Source organism: Sarcophilus harrisii, chromosome 4 (assembly GCF_902635505.1).
Source record: "Sarcophilus harrisii chromosome 4, mSarHar1.11, whole genome shotgun sequence".
Lineage (NCBI taxonomy): Eukaryota > Metazoa > Chordata > Mammalia > Dasyuromorphia > Dasyuridae > Sarcophilus > Sarcophilus harrisii.
Genome location: NC_045429.1, coordinates 225400513 through 225418043, shown reverse-complemented (window position 1 = coordinate 225418043; position 17531 = coordinate 225400513). Strand labels below are relative to the sequence as shown.

Below are 17531 nucleotides of genomic sequence, written 5' to 3'. Positions count from 1 at the left end.
AATATTAAGTCACTAAATACAGAAAATTAATATGTATTATTCTGAGAGGGAAAAAAATTCTAAAAGTTGTTGTGGCATATAAAACAATAATAACATCTGTTTTTAAGTTTTAAAGTAAGGATCATCTTACTCTGGGTTGATTAATGACTGATGAAAGTATACTAAAATATCTTGATATGTAAAAATAATGCCCAAGGAAATCTAATTCTAGCTAATACCCGTAGTCTAGCTACTGAGATACTGAATTAATTTCCCATAGACTCAAGCTAGCTATGCCAAACAATCTCTCATACCAGTAAACATAATAAGGTTTATAGAGGCACAAAGTTGTTCAAAAAATTTTTATTATTATCCCAGGACCATAGGAGACACTCTAGTATACAATTCTTTCAGTGCACTTTTTTGTTTTCTGACTTGGGAAATATACATGTGCCACTCATATATATAGTACTCTTTATGCATTCTTCCATCCACTCAATAGATGATAGTAATTAATACCAAACAATGAATAATATCCAACATCCAAGAATCATCTCTGATATAAATCATATAAATATTTTATAACAAACCTTCTTACTTAAATTCGCTTAAGCTAAAATTAACATTAGTTCATATTTTCTGAGTATATAAGAGGTGGTTTTATTTTGAGGTAGGGACGGTGGGAGGATGAAAAAGAAGGTAGTCTGAGAATATGTAACATAATAAAGTAAGTTAGATTAAGAATAAAAATTTGAAGAGGCTAATATATTCCATTTTAGAATATAAACTACAGGACAAAAACTATACATCGATACTCCATTTGCAATTAATTAATTAAATGCTTTCTAAAAATGAAGTTCTGGCTGAATGACTTTAAATAGAAATATATATTATGAAAATTTTATTTAAATGATATTTATTTTCATTTAAATCCAATAGTATGTGTTTAATGTATCATGTCAATCTTTAGCAACAATTTTAAATTTTAAAGCATATTTGAGGGGCAGCTAGGTGGCGCAGTGGATAGAGTACTAGCCCTAACTTAGGAAGACTTGAGTTCAAATTTGATCTCAGATATTTAACTCTCCTTAGCTGTGTGACCCTGGGCAAGTCACTTAAACCCCATTGCCTCAGCCAAAAAAAAAAAAAGCCATATTTGAAGAATTTAATTTACCTGAAAAAAATAGTAGAGCGTATGAGAATGAGTGTGTGCGTAGTTGTGTGTGTGTGTTCATATACACTTATTTTTATTTTATTTTTGTTTTGTTTTTTACTGAGGCAATTGTGGTTAAGTGACTTGCCCAGGGTCACACAGAAAGGAAGTGTTAAGTGTCTGAGGCCACATTTGAACTCAGGTTCTCAGGGCTGGTACTCTATCACTGCGCCATCTAGTTGCCCTTCATATATATTCCTGTAAGTTTATGGGTTTACTAGACTATAGAGATATGATTGTAAAGTAATGAGACCCTATTTCTAGAAGATACACTAGAAAACTTCCCTGATTATTTCCTAAACACATAAAGTAAAAATTAATCTATAATTATATTCTGTTTTCAGGAAATTACTGCTATAAAATAAAAATTCAATAGTGTTTTTGTGCAGACATCATTAGCTGCTCTCAATCTTTTATCAAAAGCAGAAAAAAATGTTACTTACACCAAGAAAGTTATTCATTAAAACCTAGGCACAAGATTAACTTAATGAAGTTATTGCTTTTAAATGAAATAATCACCAAGTATTAGAATTAGCATTAATATTTCACTTTTTTTATAAGTTAATGTATCTGATTAGCAAGAGGGGAAAATGAAATTCATAAAATTGCACTGCAAAATTAACTTTAGCAATCAGACTAGTAAGTGTATTACAACAAAATTTCAATAACTGCCTAAAATTGTACCACAATTCTGTTTCAGATAAATATTTCTATTCTAATTCAGTTAACAAATATAGCTCAACTACTTCTACTAAGATAATGAGTACTGTATATAATCCTCTCCCTACCCTTCAACAATTCAAGACAACAAACATTTTCTTAAGTGCCTACTATGTGCAAGATACTGAGGGTACAATGACAAAAAAATGAAGGTTATTATCTCTACTAGGAAATTCTTGCAGTGAAGATGTACTGACAGGGAGTTTCCTTAAGGAATTCTAGCCTGTACTAGAACTCAGTATTGTAGAGATGAAATAATATAATATAAATAATAATAGCAACACTACCAGTTATTATTATTGAGCACTTTACAGTTTTCAAAGTTCTTTACATATATTATTGTATTTGATTCCTTTTATTTTCTCTGTTTCATCAATGCAAACCTTATTCGTAGCTCAATTCCTAGGGACTCAATACTTATTCAAATCCTTACCAAAGCCACTTCTAAGAAAACATGTTTTGCTAAGACCATAAACTCAATTTCAAGTTCTCAATATAAATATAACACAAATTGGCTCTATTTAAATATATTTAATATTATACATTCTGAGATGCAAGAAATCTCAGAGGACATCTAGTTTAAAAAAACTCCCATTTTACAAATGAGGAAAATGTGCTCAGAGAAATTTTTCAGTAGTTTTGAGTGGAAGAAAAAGAACCCACATTTAAACAGTATGTGTATAATCCATTTGTGAATTATCATAAGATCATAGCTTTCAATTTGGATAGAAATAAGGTGATCTAGTTCATCTACTTTATTCTGCAGATGAGGAAAGCCCTGCGATGTTAAGTAGCTAGTACCAAGTGGCAAAGCAAGCCAAGAAAGAACTTGCTTGAAAAGGGTCATTTCCACTTAAAATAGATGTCAAACACAATTTTATAGTACTTAGCTTGAACAGAAGCCTTAGAACTAAAGGAATTGAGGAGATGGAGACAACTGTGGGAATTGTGTGAATCATACGGACTCCACTTTGTGACTCAATTTGAGATTTAACTTTGGTTCCCTTTCTACTCAATTAATGATCTAATCCAACTTCTGTCTTGTGAAAATACTTTATTCAAGTATGAGAACTGGAAGAACCTAATCTTGCATATCTGGAAAGCTGAATCACCTCTACCTGGTGTTCAGAAATCTGACCAGAAACCCAATCAGATCCAAAGATTTAACACAAGCAATGCATTATATCTCAAGCAACCCATATGCTTAATCTGAAAATTAGGCCCATATTGATCAATCAGATATTGTTGATTATTACTTGAGGGAAAGTGGAATACTTCTTTTTCTGAATTCAGGGAGTTGCCACCTTATTGTTTTCTATCTCCCAACTTTCATTCAATTAAAAAAAAAATTTTATTTAATATTGTATTGTTTCCTTTTGATTCTTTTTAATATCTGTCTTCACTCTGTATTCAAGGTCCAGTGCCAAAGCTGAGGAAAGCAGCTGGTCCTGAATTGTTGGGCAACCGCTATGCAGTACTGCCAAGAATTATAAGATACAATAATGATTTTAAGGATCTTTTAGTATTGTCTACAACTCAAAAAGAAGCACACAATTATTTCTGAAGCAACAAGTTCTGAATCCTTGCTTCCTCATTTCATCATTGATTCTCTACAACAAAATCACTTAAGACAATCTTCCTCCTTCCCTCTCACAGGGCTAACTAAAATAATCTTGACCTCATACACCCAAGAGACAATTTGATATTCTGTGAACTCTTCAAGAATTCCTTCTGGGATACAGCCTTAAGAATGACTAACATATGAAAATTATTGAAGAGACCCTTAAAAAATATGCACTTGAACTGAATTCTACCAAGGAATCATAATTTCTACAAGTTTGCCTTTTCATATCTTAAGCAAATTTTAAATCTCTAGGAAAAAATGTTTTTTTTTTTTCATTTTGTTACATTTTGCAATCCTCTGAGGCAATAAACATACAATAAGAGTCATATAAAATGGTCACAGTGCATTTCTAAATTCTAGCTCGGTCCTTGGTCCTTGTTCTTATAATGCCAAACTAGATTTTCAACTGCACAGTAGAATTCAAGAAATAAATCAACTATCTCAGAGAAATAGGTTGGGTGAGACCTGAATTATTTTAGGAATTCTCTGATGGAATCACCATGCCTTCACATCATGTAGCTCCACCTCCTCATTCCTTTTTCCCTCTTCTCTCCCTCTTTTAGCTTCCTTTTGTGTTTTGTCTTCCTCTATTAGATTGTAAGTTCTTTGAGAACAAGGACTATATTTTCTTTTTTGATAATGACATTCCCAGTGCCTAGCATAGTGCTTGACAAATAGTCATTCTTAATAAGTGTTTAATGACTATTGAGGTATTAGTTATTATATTTTCTTTAGCTGCTCAGATGTATAAAATTCATATTGTTCTGAAAAATACCAAAATTTTCTGCCAAAATGATCAGTAGTATTCCTGTATCTTCATTGTTAAAACAATTGAAATACTTAACTGAAAGTTTATTTCATTTTAATTCAGCTAGAAATTACATGAATACTAATGTCAGTAAATTGTTAACAATAATGCCAAAATATATAAAATATCACAAAAATCTCTATTTTGTTAATACCTTTTATTGCAGGGGCTTCATCAGTATAAAGGTAATCCAAGATAACTTGTAGTACATCAGAATGTATTGACATTTCCAGAGCAGCACAACTAGAAGCCTAAATAAAGTTTAATTATATATTTTGCATATGTATATGCACACATATACACAATACATATTATGTTGTGACCTGATTTAAAGCATAGATAAATATGACAAACTTTCTCAAACAGAATCAGATTTAACACATAACACTACAGAAATTATTTCTAAACATATCCAAAACTGCCAACGAATAAGAAAAGAGTTCTATAAATCAGCATACATCATAAAAAAAAGGAAATATACTATCCATAAACAAAATGTTATTGACAGAGTTGAGTGTATGCAAATAATAAACATATTTTAATTGTATTTGTTTTTCTACCAATTTTAAGTTTTAAATGTTACTAGTTTTCATATACTTATTTTGTTAGTGAAATTCAACAGTAATTTATATTAAATGAATAAAGACATGCAAAAGTGAAAGAGTAAGTGATATATCTGAGAAACATTTCAAAAGCCAGTGTGTCAAGTACTTTAATTAGGTCACACACAGTCCATATAACTTATATAAAATGTTTAAAACTCGATCCTTAAAAAAGGAAAAAAAAAACAAAAAACATGTTTTCTATGAGATTAACAAGTAAACCAAGCTATGAACTAGTGGATTAGAATACAATATAACATGCTTGCTACAAGGGATTGGATTACTAAAGATGATATGTATATATTGTTAAAACAAGTTTAATTTCACATTTCGTTATTCTGTTCTAGCTATGATTAAAGACTGAATATGAACATGGCATATATTTCTACTTAAAAACATACCTCAATCCATGAGCTACTCAACATGCTGTGAAAATATTCTGAGAGGGAAAAATAAAATAAATTAACTTAATAAGGAAAGTAAGGGTATTCAAGTAATAAACAAATTATGAAATTGTATACATACATACCAAGCCTAGCACAAAGTACACATCTGTGACAGGGGAATTCTTTCCCATCCAGTGATTTCATGGTCACATCATAAAGAAATGAACTATAAAACAAAATACATATTTGAAGCAAATGGCATTTTTTTGCTTGGGAAAAAAAAAATTTGTTCACAATAAAAAGTTTAATCTTTACAAGTTTGAAAAACAGCATTTATTAAGCACTAACACAATGTGCCAGTCAGTTTAGCCATCAAATAGAATATGTGAAAAGTGGGCACAAAAAATATTTGGAGCAGAATACTAACAACTAAAATGGTATCCATCACTTGGGAATAGTTAGACAAATCATGGTATATTAACGTAAGGGAACACTGGTGTTTAGTAAGAAACAATAAAAGAGAGAGTTTCAGAGATATCTGGAGAGATTTGCATTAAATAAAACAATTAAATGGCATAAATAAGCAGAACATCTGCAATAATTATAATTATCTCTTGAGGTAATTGGTGGTTCCTTCAATGCTATCTTACCCTCTGGTTCTAGGATATCAAGGCAGTTTTCATTGACAATTTTTTGAAAGATGATGCCCAGGTCCTCCTTTAGATAAGTTTTCAGGTAGTACAATGATTGCAATATTTGTCTCTCTGGAATCTATTTTCCAGATCAGTTTTCCAATGAGTATTTTACATTTTCTTTTCTTTTTCTTCCCAATCTTTTTAAATTTGATTGATTCTTGATGCCTCATAGAGTCATTAGCTTCCACTTGCCCAATTCTTAATTTGGTGGGCAAGAGAAGTTTTTTCCCCCTCAATTCTTACTTTTAAGGAGTTGTTTCCTTAAGCTACCTTTTGTACTCCTATTTCCATTTGACTAGTTGTATTTTTGGGAGAATTATTTTCCTTAGGATTTTTGTATCTCTTCTTCTATTTGGGTAATTCTACTTTTTAAGCAGTCGGATTTTGTTTGTTTGTTTGTTTTCCCTGAGCTATTGGAAGTTTTCGTTATTATTCATATTGCTTATAATTCTCATATAACACTATCATTTCTTTTCCCATTTTTCTTCTACTTCTCCCATACCACTTTCCATTTTTCTTTGGAGTTTTGCCTAGAAATTTCCGCACTGTTGTTTTTTCCTAAGTTTGTGTCCTGATCTTCCCTAACACCATAATAATGTCCTGTGGTCAAATTATTCTGGAGGGTTTTTTTTTTTTTTTTTTTTTTTTTTGTCTTTTTTGGCACTTTTCCTTACTTTTAAGCTTAAGCTCTGCTCCCAGGGTGAAAAGAGCACTGTCTCAGACTTTTTGTGTCAGAGACTGTTGGCCCTCGCAATTTACTTGGTGCTGCACTGGTGTTACCCTGAGGCCCAGAAGACAGCCTTATGTCTGGGGCTGCACTAAGAATTGAGGTGAGGATGACTGATGCTGCTGGAAGCCATAAGGGGCTGGCAGTTTACCCAGAGCTGAGCCAAGATCTTAATCCTTATATCTGGCATATTTTGAGGCCAGCTGGGTATTTCTGCATTTCCCCGGGGCTACAATGGAACACTGGAATAGATGAATAGTCTGTGGCTATCCTGAAGCAAGCAGAGGTCTGAACACCGGAGGTTGAGGTCTGAACACCGGAGGTTGTCTTATTTGTCCAAGACTGTACTGAAGTGTGTGGTGGTTCTTAGAGCTAGAACCAGTCTGTTCCCTGGGGTATGCTGAGGTATGTGAAAGAGTTCTGTTGTTGGCTTTTGCCTGGTATTGGCTCCATTACATTGGGCCTCAGGACCTTCCATTGGCTTGCTAAGGTAGGGCTTGCTGCTGGTTTGTTGGGATGCTTTCTGAGTAAGACAAACCTTTTCTGCTGATTTTCTAAGTTTCTTGGGCTAACAGATTATTTCACCCTGTCTTTTTGATGGTTCTGATGCTCCACAATGTTTTGGGGTACTATCTTATGGTTGTCTGGAGGTGAATAGGAGAGGGTTACAACTTACTACTTACTCCAAAGTGAAGTTTTTCTAATGTCTTAGTCTTAGTATATAGTTTTCTGTATTGTACTATTTGCTACACACTCCCTTATATCTCCAAGAAAGGTAAGTGGTAACAGGTAGAAGGATGGAACAGGCAAGGTGCCCTAAAGTGGTCTAAGTCCATTTCCTACTTGAAATAACAAAATCAAGCAGAGGAGGAAGGGAAAAAAACCCTCAATTTTCTAACTTACCATTGTTTCTGATTTAGTTTTGGTTTGTTTCCAGTTTCTGCTGTAACAACACTGATTTTTTCATTTTCAAATCTGACTCCATTCAGTCTACAAAATAAACAAAAATGCCCACTTGTATAGTAGTATAGTATATAGTATATAGTATAAACATTCCATCCTACCACCTAAAAAATTTCTAGGTAAAATCTATTTCCAAACATTAGAAAAAAGATAAAATCTAAATTGTGTCAAAAAAAAGTTTAAGAAGTATTTTGCTTTAGGGGTTTGCATAATACAACCTAGCTTTTTAGTCTCTGCTTGAAACTTAGGAACACAGGATCCTAGAAAAATATTTAGTTTTTAAAGCCTACAAGAGTCTAAGGAGAAAATAAAAATCATTAAGAAAAAAAAATTTCCCATCGATTCCAAATTTGTAGACTTTTTGCTCAACAGATTTCTATCTAAATTCAACACTATTGCAAAATTTAGTTAAGTAATATATGTTCAGTAAAATGAAATATATCACTGTAAGAGTAGATTCCACTCACAAAGAACAACAGAGCTATGGTAGTAAATAAGGGCTAAATGGTTTTGGGGTTTTGTTTTTTTGCTGAGGCAATTGGGGTTAAATGACTTGTCCAAGGTCACACAGCCAGTAAGTGTTAAGTGGTCTAAGGGCAGATTTGAACTCAGGTGCTCCTGACTTCAGGGCTGATGTTCTATCCACTGTACCATCTAACTGCCATAGGGCTAAATATTTAATAAAAAAACACTTAGCACTGATTCTCTTTCAATAAATAATTCTGAACTTCTAATCACTATTGGTGATTAACAATTACAATTTCAAAATGTTTCCAATCATAAGAATGACATAAAATAGCAACAAATTAGGAATCAGGAAACTAAGGTCCTGGACCTAGTATTCCCATTAGCAAGTTGCAGAGCTTGGTTAAGCTAAATCTCTCAGGAATTTTAAGTTCATCTATAACAAGGTTGGCCTGGATGACCTGTTGGCTCGAGGTTGCAGATACCAGCATCAAATTCAGGCTCTAGGTTAAATGTTAACTTGTCTCTGTTATTCTCTCATACTCTGAGACCCTTAAGTTTATCAAACAGCACACAACAAATTATCTCAAGCTGGTGACTCTTTTATAATCTTCAATGTCATCCATCAGTGCTCAAAGGATAGTGTCAGAAGTGATGTCAAGACTAGCAAAGTCTCAGTCTTTCAGCAGCAGCAACTAAAGTCCCTGCAAATTCTCTCTTGGTTTGATTTAGGTTAAAACAAGTTTTAGTTTTAAGAATTTCATTTGCTATACAGTATTTATAGAATTGTAGATTTCATGTGTTATGAAAAGTGAATACTATCTGAAATCAATTTTTTTAATTAAGACAAAAAGTCACAGAATTTTACAGATTTATTAGCAATAAAAATGCTTTGCATGCTAGTAATTTTGTTTTGTCTGTTAGATTTCATGAGTTATTTCATAGTTATTGTGTTAGGAAAAGTACATATTATCAGAATTAATATTTTGTTATAAAAGTTTTGTGTAGAAAAGTATTTTCAGCAAAGCTAAAGATTAGTTTTTTGGTGGCTACAGGAAATTAGCGACCTTTTTTCCCCTAGGTTCAATATCTCAATTTTCATTTTTTTACTTATACCAGTTTCTAGGAATATTATCCTTGAAGAAGTAGAGGACTAACTATATTTATAAGGCATATATGATAACTAAAAAAACCAGATCATTACAATAAGCATTTCATTTATACTCAAAAAAACCGAATTTATTAAGATGTTAATTATAAAAAACTCAATTTCAGAAACAACCTCAAAACGCAACCAAGTTTCATGATCATAAAAAGGTCCAAGAAAAATCAAACTCCCTCATCCACCTGCTCCTCCTTTAATGATGCATGACTATCACAAATCTATTTATAAAATATCAAAGAAATAAGACCTGGAAAGATAGAGAAAAAGCATATAAATACTCTTGTCATGGGATTTTTTTTAAACACCTATAATAACTAGAAAATTAAGTATGTTCTCTCAAAAGAAAAACAAAATAGAAGAATAGGAGCAAGGAAAAAAGGAGAAGTTGGGAAGAAAATGAGAGAGAATTAGGAATATCAAAATGTTACCATACCTACTACTCAAACTGTTGACATCAAATTTCTTTGCAATATTTTGCAACATCTTTACAGGATTCACATCTTCAACCACACTTTTACCCTTTTTAGAAGGCTTCATTTTATTTTTTTGTTTTTCATTGACTGTGTGGGTTTGATTACTTCGGTAAACTTCCAGTGCTGATTTCTGATTAATATCTTCATGGAAACTCATTTTATCAAAATTGGAAATTAGAGTATCTTGATATTCATCTGATTTTTCCTTAATTACCATTCTTGGTTTATAGCCATGAGTTAAAAAGTCACAAGTGTCTGTGTAAATATATTGTAGAAGGTAAGCAAATAAATCAGGGTGAACCTTCTCTATAACAAAAAGATCACACCCTACAGCATCTTCATCTTTGCGGTAAACATCTGGACAATCAACAGAAATACCATCAGAAGTGAATAACTTCCTGAAAAATTCTGATCGCATAGCCAAAATATATTTGTGCACAGGAAAAGTTTTATTGCCAACTTGAAATGTCACATCATGGGTATTGTCCATCTCATCTGTTTCTTCCAACAGCGTGCCAAAATCTTCCGCAAAAGATGATGAGGACACAGTTGGAATTTCATAAAGGCTAATAACAAAAAAGAGCAATCATTTTAAGAGTATCATCAACAAAATTCCAGCACTTTTCATAGTGGAAAATTTGTTAATTGTATTAAATCCAGGAACTTCCAACTCATCATTTCCTAGAACACTATGATCCAGTTTTGACCACTATACTGTTCACTTTTTTTTTTCTGTATTTTAAAATGTTCTATATTGGGGAAGGGGGATTGTCCTCAATATTTTTCTTTCAAATTGTGAAGGCACAATTATGAAGTTCTTTGAAAGCCGTATTGACCATTACAACAGGATAATTCTAAAAATAATTTTTTGAAACACTCTAAATCACTATTGATTAGAAAAATGAAAATTAAGACAACTCTTGAGATACCACTTCACACCTCTGAGATTGGCTAAGATGACAGGAAAATATGTTAATGTTGGAGGGAATGTGGGAAAACTGGGATACTGATACACTGTTGATGGAGTTGTGAATTGATCCAATCATTCTGGAGGGCAACATGGAACTATGCCCAAAGAGCTATCAAACTGTGCATACCCTTTTAACCAGAAGTATCTCTATTAGTTGTGTATTCCAAAGAGATCATAAAAAAGGGAAAAGTACCCACACATGCAAAAATGTTTGTAGCAGCCCTTTTTGTAGTGGCAAGGAACTGGAAACTGAGTGGATGCCCAACAGTTGGAGAATGGCTGAATAAGTTATGGTATATGAAGGTAATGGAATATTATTGTTCCATAAGAAATAATGAGCAGGTTGATTTCAGAAAAGTCTGGAAAGACCTATGAGAACTGATGCTAAGGGAAGTGAGTAGAACCAGGAGAACATTGTTCATAGTAACAAGATTATGTGATGATCAACTGTGATTGACATGGCTTTTCTCAGCAATTCGGTGATTCAAGGCAATTCCAGTAGATGGGATGGAAAATGCCATCCACATCCAGAGAGAGAACTGTGGAAACTAAATATGGAACAAATTTTTGGTTGTTGCTTGCTTGCTTTTTTTTTTCTCATTTTTTCCCCTTTTGATCTGATTTTTCTTGTACATGATAAATATAAAAATATGGTTAGAAAAATTGTACATGTTTAGCCTTTATTGGATTACTTGCTATCTAGGAGAGGGGAGTAGGGGGGAGAAAAATTTGAAACACAAGGTTTTGCAAGGGTGAATGTTGAAAACTTTCTGCATGTATTTTGAAAAATAAAAAGCTATTATCATTTTTTGAAATAAATAAAATAAAAATCAGGGAAAAAATAAATTATTGAAAGAATGTCTGACATGTTCCCCCCCAGGGAAAAGCAAAATAAAAATAAAATTACAGTTTTTATCCAGTGTCTTCATTGGTCTAGGGTTCTCCCAATAGAAAATTCACTCTACCAATACAGAGTAACAACTGTTCTGCAGTTTATAATCTCACTTGGGCAGTTTATAATTTCACTTGGTCATTGAGAGATTAAATGAGTTGAACTAGCAAAAACCAGTATGTTAGACATTCCTGGTACAAGATTGGTTTTCTATTCCTATGGTCAAGTTGCCATAAGAAACTATTTAAAAATATATTCATAAAACAGTAATAAAGCATAAGACAAAATAATACACTTGTCACATAACACATTCTCTCAGATTTTTAAATATTTTTATAAAGGTACCAAAAAAAAAACAAAACAAAAAAAAAAAAAAAACAAATCCTTCCTTCAAAAGCATTCCTAGGATATGGAGGATTAAGATTTTCCTAATCCAAACTACTAGAAGCATTAATCAATAACTCAGGAAAGCAGCACACACATGAATACATACACACACACACACATAAATATATATATATATATATATATACCCACATACACATATTTATTGCAGACATATTCACACATATATATGTATAGAAACACAAAATCATTTTGCCACCATAATGCCACAGAATTGCTCGATCAAAATCCCAACCTAATTTATCCTTCACTCTAAGTAGAATGACACCATTTTCTGACCTCTTTTCCCATTCAAGATTTCCTCTGATGTTCATTTTAACTTTACATTTTCTATATAAAAATGATGAGAGTGCATGGGATACAGAATGACAGTGTGAAACACTTGCCTAGGAATAACTAACTGCCTTTGCAATTTTAAGCACTGAAATCTATCTGGAAAGTTAAAGTGCCAAAAATATTTTGCAAACTTTACAAGATAGTTATGCTCAGATTTTTGAATCCAAACATGCTATGATTTTATAAAAAGAACAATGGATATGAGAAGCCAGAACATTTCTTCAGGGTGATGTGACATTGACCAAATGACATCCTCCCTGAATCTGCTTCCTCATTTCTACAATGAGGATATTAACTAACTTTCTACTTCATAGTGTTGTCCCAAGGGAATCATAGAACTTCAAGCTGAAAGGAAATTTCAAGGGCACTCATGGCAGACCTTTCCATTTTATAGATAGTGGATGCCAGGAATGTTAAGTAACTTATCAAGGTCATGGTGCTAGTAAGGAGCAGATTGAGGATTCAAACTCATCCTCCAACTCCAATGAGAGAGGGCATAAAGTACCTAGTAACCAAAGAATGCTAAAGAATTATAAGTTTAAAGTACCAGAGGCATATACTCACATAAAGTCTACCACAGTATTTTTAAAATACCGTTTTTGTAGATTGCAAATTTATCCCAGAATTGTTATCTGCTGTTTAATAACCAGCAAAGTCCTTCCATGAGTGTTCTTTCTTTATTTTTATGGCCAATTAAATTCTGTTTTCTCTATAACCTCTATAGTACAAAGTTATTTCAGGAAACTCAACTTGAATGAGAAAATCATGTATAAAGAGGGAAAATACCATTCTTCTTTCCATAAAGAAAATAAAAGAGAAATAAAACTTTAAATATCCCCTCTACCTTGTCTTAGGGTCTGATTGCAAAACTGCAAAGTTACTTCCACTTGGATCCGTGCTGATACTGACAGCTCTGTGGACAAAAGTAAGTTTCGTAAGCCGAATTCTCTCATACACACTACTTGTGTCATAGACACAAGATCCATCTGATGAAGAATTATGGAGGTTTGATATAACTTCTGTTAAAAACAAAAACAACAAATTTAAATATCCACTGATTAATGATTCAATAAAAATAATAAGCAGAATAGAAAAAACATTAAAAGAAAAAAAAGCAGAGCTATCTGGTAACCACATCTGTACAATACATATAAAGCATCTTGCAGACTTTCATTTTTATCTACCTAATATCTAACATGATCACAAGTACATAGAAGATGTCAAAGAAAGGTGTGGTGAAGTGAACTAAACATGACACTGCAATGATCTATGACTTCATTCCTGTGGGACTCCAATCAAACAAAAAGCATTTATTAAGCACCTCCTAGTGCAAGATCTTGTGAGGTTACAAAGGCAAACTAAATAGTCCTGGACCTCATATGGAGTTTACATTCTTTGGGTACATTAAGGTGTATATATATGTATGTAAATACAAAGCAGACAATAGTTGATCCAATTTAGGGAAATAGCTCTGGTAACTGAAGGAATCTGGAAATGCTTCATGACAAATACAGTGCTTTTAAGTGAGGTTTGGAGGAAACTAGAAATCCTAAGTAATCAGAAAATATTCTTCCAGGTATGAGGAGTAGCCAATGCAAAGGCTTAAAAAAAAAGAGAATTGAATTCTATGCAGAGAGATAGTTAAAAAGCCACTCTCACTGGAATGCTGACTGTGTGAAAGAAAACAATGTCAGCTTATGACAGAGTTTTTATCTGTTCAGAAAAAAATAAATCATGGCAATTTCCTGAGGAAGTGATATGTCAAGCTTTTATTTTAGAAAAAAATTACTTTGTCATCCATGGAGTGAAAAAAGACCTGAGGCAAGAAAATCATTTTGGAGACTGTTCTACTAGACAAAAGGTGATAAAGACCTGAACTACAGTGGAAGTTATATATAGATAAAAGAGGACAGAGATTGTTATGGAGTTAGAAATAACAAAATTTGGTAACTGATTGGATATGTAGGGCAAACCACCAATGTGGTCAACCAAGAAAGAGATCAGATTCTCTCCAAGCCTTAGTGTATTCCGTTGATTAGTTGCTATGATGCAAAACATTACTACGTAGCATGGTAGCCAACCTTTGTCAGATATGCTCTTGATGCTTAGATAGGTATTAGATACAGACACAGTCCATTGTAAGATACATATTGATATATTTCAAGTCTAACAGAATGTGTTAGACTTTGTATATCACTAGTATATTTTTACATTTTATTTTAAAGTTAAAAAAATATATACACATTTAGTTCAACCTCAGAACATCTCCATTCCAGAGAGTTAAATGAAAATGATATATTTTTCCTCTGCTTTTTTTTTTATATTAAATTTTATGTTTTCCCTAACCAGTAAGTTACTACTGTCTATATCTCTTTCACTCCTTCCCCCACTGGAAAAAAAAAAAAAAAAAAAGAAAACCCCTGAAACCAATACACATAGTAAAGAAAAGCATTTTCATATATTGGCCATGTCTTAAAATACATGTCTCATTCTGTTATATAGTCCATCACCAATCAGAAGGTGGGCAGAATTCTAAATTAATGGTCCTCTGGAATCATGGTTGATAGTTGCACTGATCAGTTCTTAAGTCTTTCAAAATTGTTCAGTTTGAAGTGAAATATAAGCCATTGTCCACCCTTCTCCTTCCTTGACTATGTATTCCTACTTGTGCTCCCAGCCTGTGTGAAATAATGTCTCTCCTTACCCCGTTTCTCCCCTTTTCTTCTCTAGTACATGATTTCCCATTGCCTTGTCTTTTCTCTAAGACCATCAAAACACAAACATCATTCTCAGGCCCTCCATTTTATTTAACTTCCTCCTAATACCCCTGCTTATATCACTGTTCTTAAAAAATGTTTATATTCTCCCCACTCTCTAGAATGCAAACACTTCTTTCTTATAGTCTTTTTTTTTCTAACCAATCTCTTGTATTTACCTTTTTCATGTTTTTCTTTATTCCTGTATTTGTAGCTCAAAATTTCTATTCAGATCCAGTTTTTTCATCAGGAATGCTTGATGATCCTCTATTTCATTAAAAATCCACTTTTCCCCCTGTAGAATTATCTGAGTTTTGCTGGGTAAACTATCTTTGGGAATATTGTATTCCATGCTCTCCACTTGTTTAAAATAGAAGCTGCTAAATCTTCTATAGCTTTTATGTAATTGTAATTCTTCAGTACTTGAATTCTTTCATTCTGGCTGCTTGCAATATTTTTTTTTTCCTTTGACTTGAAAGCTTTAATTTAGAGCTATAACATTCCTGAGAATCTTCATTTTGGGGTTTCTTTCAGAAAGTGACCAATGGATTTTTTTTTTTCTATTTTCACTTTGTCTTTGGTTCTCAGAATTCTGGACAGTTTTCTTTCATGATTTCTTGAACTATGATAACCAGGTTTTTGTTTTTGTTTTTTTAATCATAACTTTAAGTTGATCCAATAATTCTTAAATTCTCTCTCTTAGATGTATTCCAGATCAATTGTTTTTTGATACATTTTCTTCCATTTTTTTCAACTTTTTTGCTTTATTATTTCTTGTAGTTCTGTGGAATAATCTTCAAAAAGACAATTACTTGGATTTGGTCTCGTATCTCTAGTGCTAAGCTGTCAATTCCAAGTGTTGCTCAATAGTTCCCCTTTCTTTTCCAATTCTTTCTTCTACCTCTCATTTCATTTAAAATAAGATTTTTAATTCATTTTCCAATTCCTACATGTTTCTTCAAAGAATTCTAATTGATTTTTTGATAAAGCTGAGTTTTGCTTCAAGGATTTGCTTGTAGGTGTTCTGGAGTTCTCTTTTGAGTTTGTGTCCTGACTAACCCTGGCCTCACAATAATTGTTAATCTTTTTTATTGTTATTGTTTAATCACTTTTTCAAGCAATCTGCTTTGAGCAATCTAGTATTGCAGGCTGGAATGAAAGCATCTAGAAGATCCTCCTTTACTGCCAACAAAGACTGGGTCCACAATATTTACTGGTTGATACTTGAGGTTCTGAGACCATGTTCTAGACCCCAGTTGCTATCTTGGACAAGGAGTTGAGTATAAAATCGGAAGAAAAGCTCTACAATGTCCAACTATATCAAGACTCTTGAATAATGAGTCCATTATGCCAGGGATCTTATTCCATAGTTCTTACTTGTTTGCATGTATATAAGTCAAATTTATGGTCTTGAGTTATGAAGATGATGCTTTGCAGCTTTTTCTTTGATTTTCCACTTATTGGTGTTCTCAGATCATTTCTGGAGTAGCTGTGGAAGAGCTTCACTGTCCTACTTTCTCTTACTTCACCATCTTGGCTGTAACCACTAGTATAATCTTTAGAGAAACCAGAGTCACTTCCATGCCATATTAAAATATCAAATCAAGATTTTAGTAGAAGAATACAAAATAATAATAATGGGAATATATATATGTGTGTGTGTGAGTATGTGACACACACACACACACACACACACACACTCACACACATGGTATTTTGGTGAGTGAACTATGCCTTATCATAAACTGCAGAATGCTACAGATAATTCCAAATAACTTATCAAAATATAATTCATGTTTAGTTTTGAATCCTAAGCAATGACCCATTTACCTTCATCTATTTTATTTTCTTTTAAAGATTACCAGAGAAAATGTGGTGACTATAAAAATTTCTTAACCTTCTCTAATGCTACCACTTAGGACTTTTCCTCACCACCTCTCTCTCACTGTGCCCATTTGTCCCTGTTTCCAACTCTAAAACTACTTTTTCCATCTTGAATCAAATCAAGATCAGTGAGATTTGAGGAGGCAGGTTTGGTTGTAGCCAACAGCTAACACAATAACAGCATTTCCTTTAATCTCTACTGTTGTTCCCCTCAACCCCAGTAGTAGCTCCAGCTACATTCCATTTCATCTTCTGATCTCCCACTTAAGAGAATCCATGAGATAAATTAAATGTCCTAAATAGTCTTCTACTAACTCAGAAATTAGCCTTCCTAAAGTCTTTTGTGTACAGCTATCCACAATTTAATCCTTATTTGTGACTGTTCTGTTTAGAGCTTTGTTAATTCCCACAATTATGATCTGAATAAAGTCATGTGAAAATATTAAAAGTGCAGTATGTGATATTTCT

General features: G+C 32.8%; 1 protein-coding gene across 3 annotated transcripts in view; it reads right to left on the bottom strand.

The window, feature by feature from the left end:
- IBTK (inhibitor of Bruton tyrosine kinase) overlaps positions 1–17531 on the bottom strand; it is an 85349-nt gene that overhangs the window by 29011 nt on the left and 38807 nt on the right. For all 3 annotated transcript variants that reach the window (XM_031964593.1, XM_031964592.1, XM_031964594.1), the window contains exons 11-16: positions 13268–13442; positions 9781–10386; positions 7658–7744; positions 5476–5558; positions 5348–5385; positions 4499–4595 (exon numbers count right to left, since the gene is read on the bottom strand). In XM_031964593.1, coding sequence (XP_031820453.1) covers positions 4499–4595; positions 5348–5385; positions 5476–5558; positions 7658–7744; positions 9781–10386; positions 13268–13442 — 1086 coding nt within the window. The remainder of the gene's footprint in view (positions 1–4498; positions 4596–5347; positions 5386–5475; positions 5559–7657; positions 7745–9780; positions 10387–13267; positions 13443–17531) is intronic.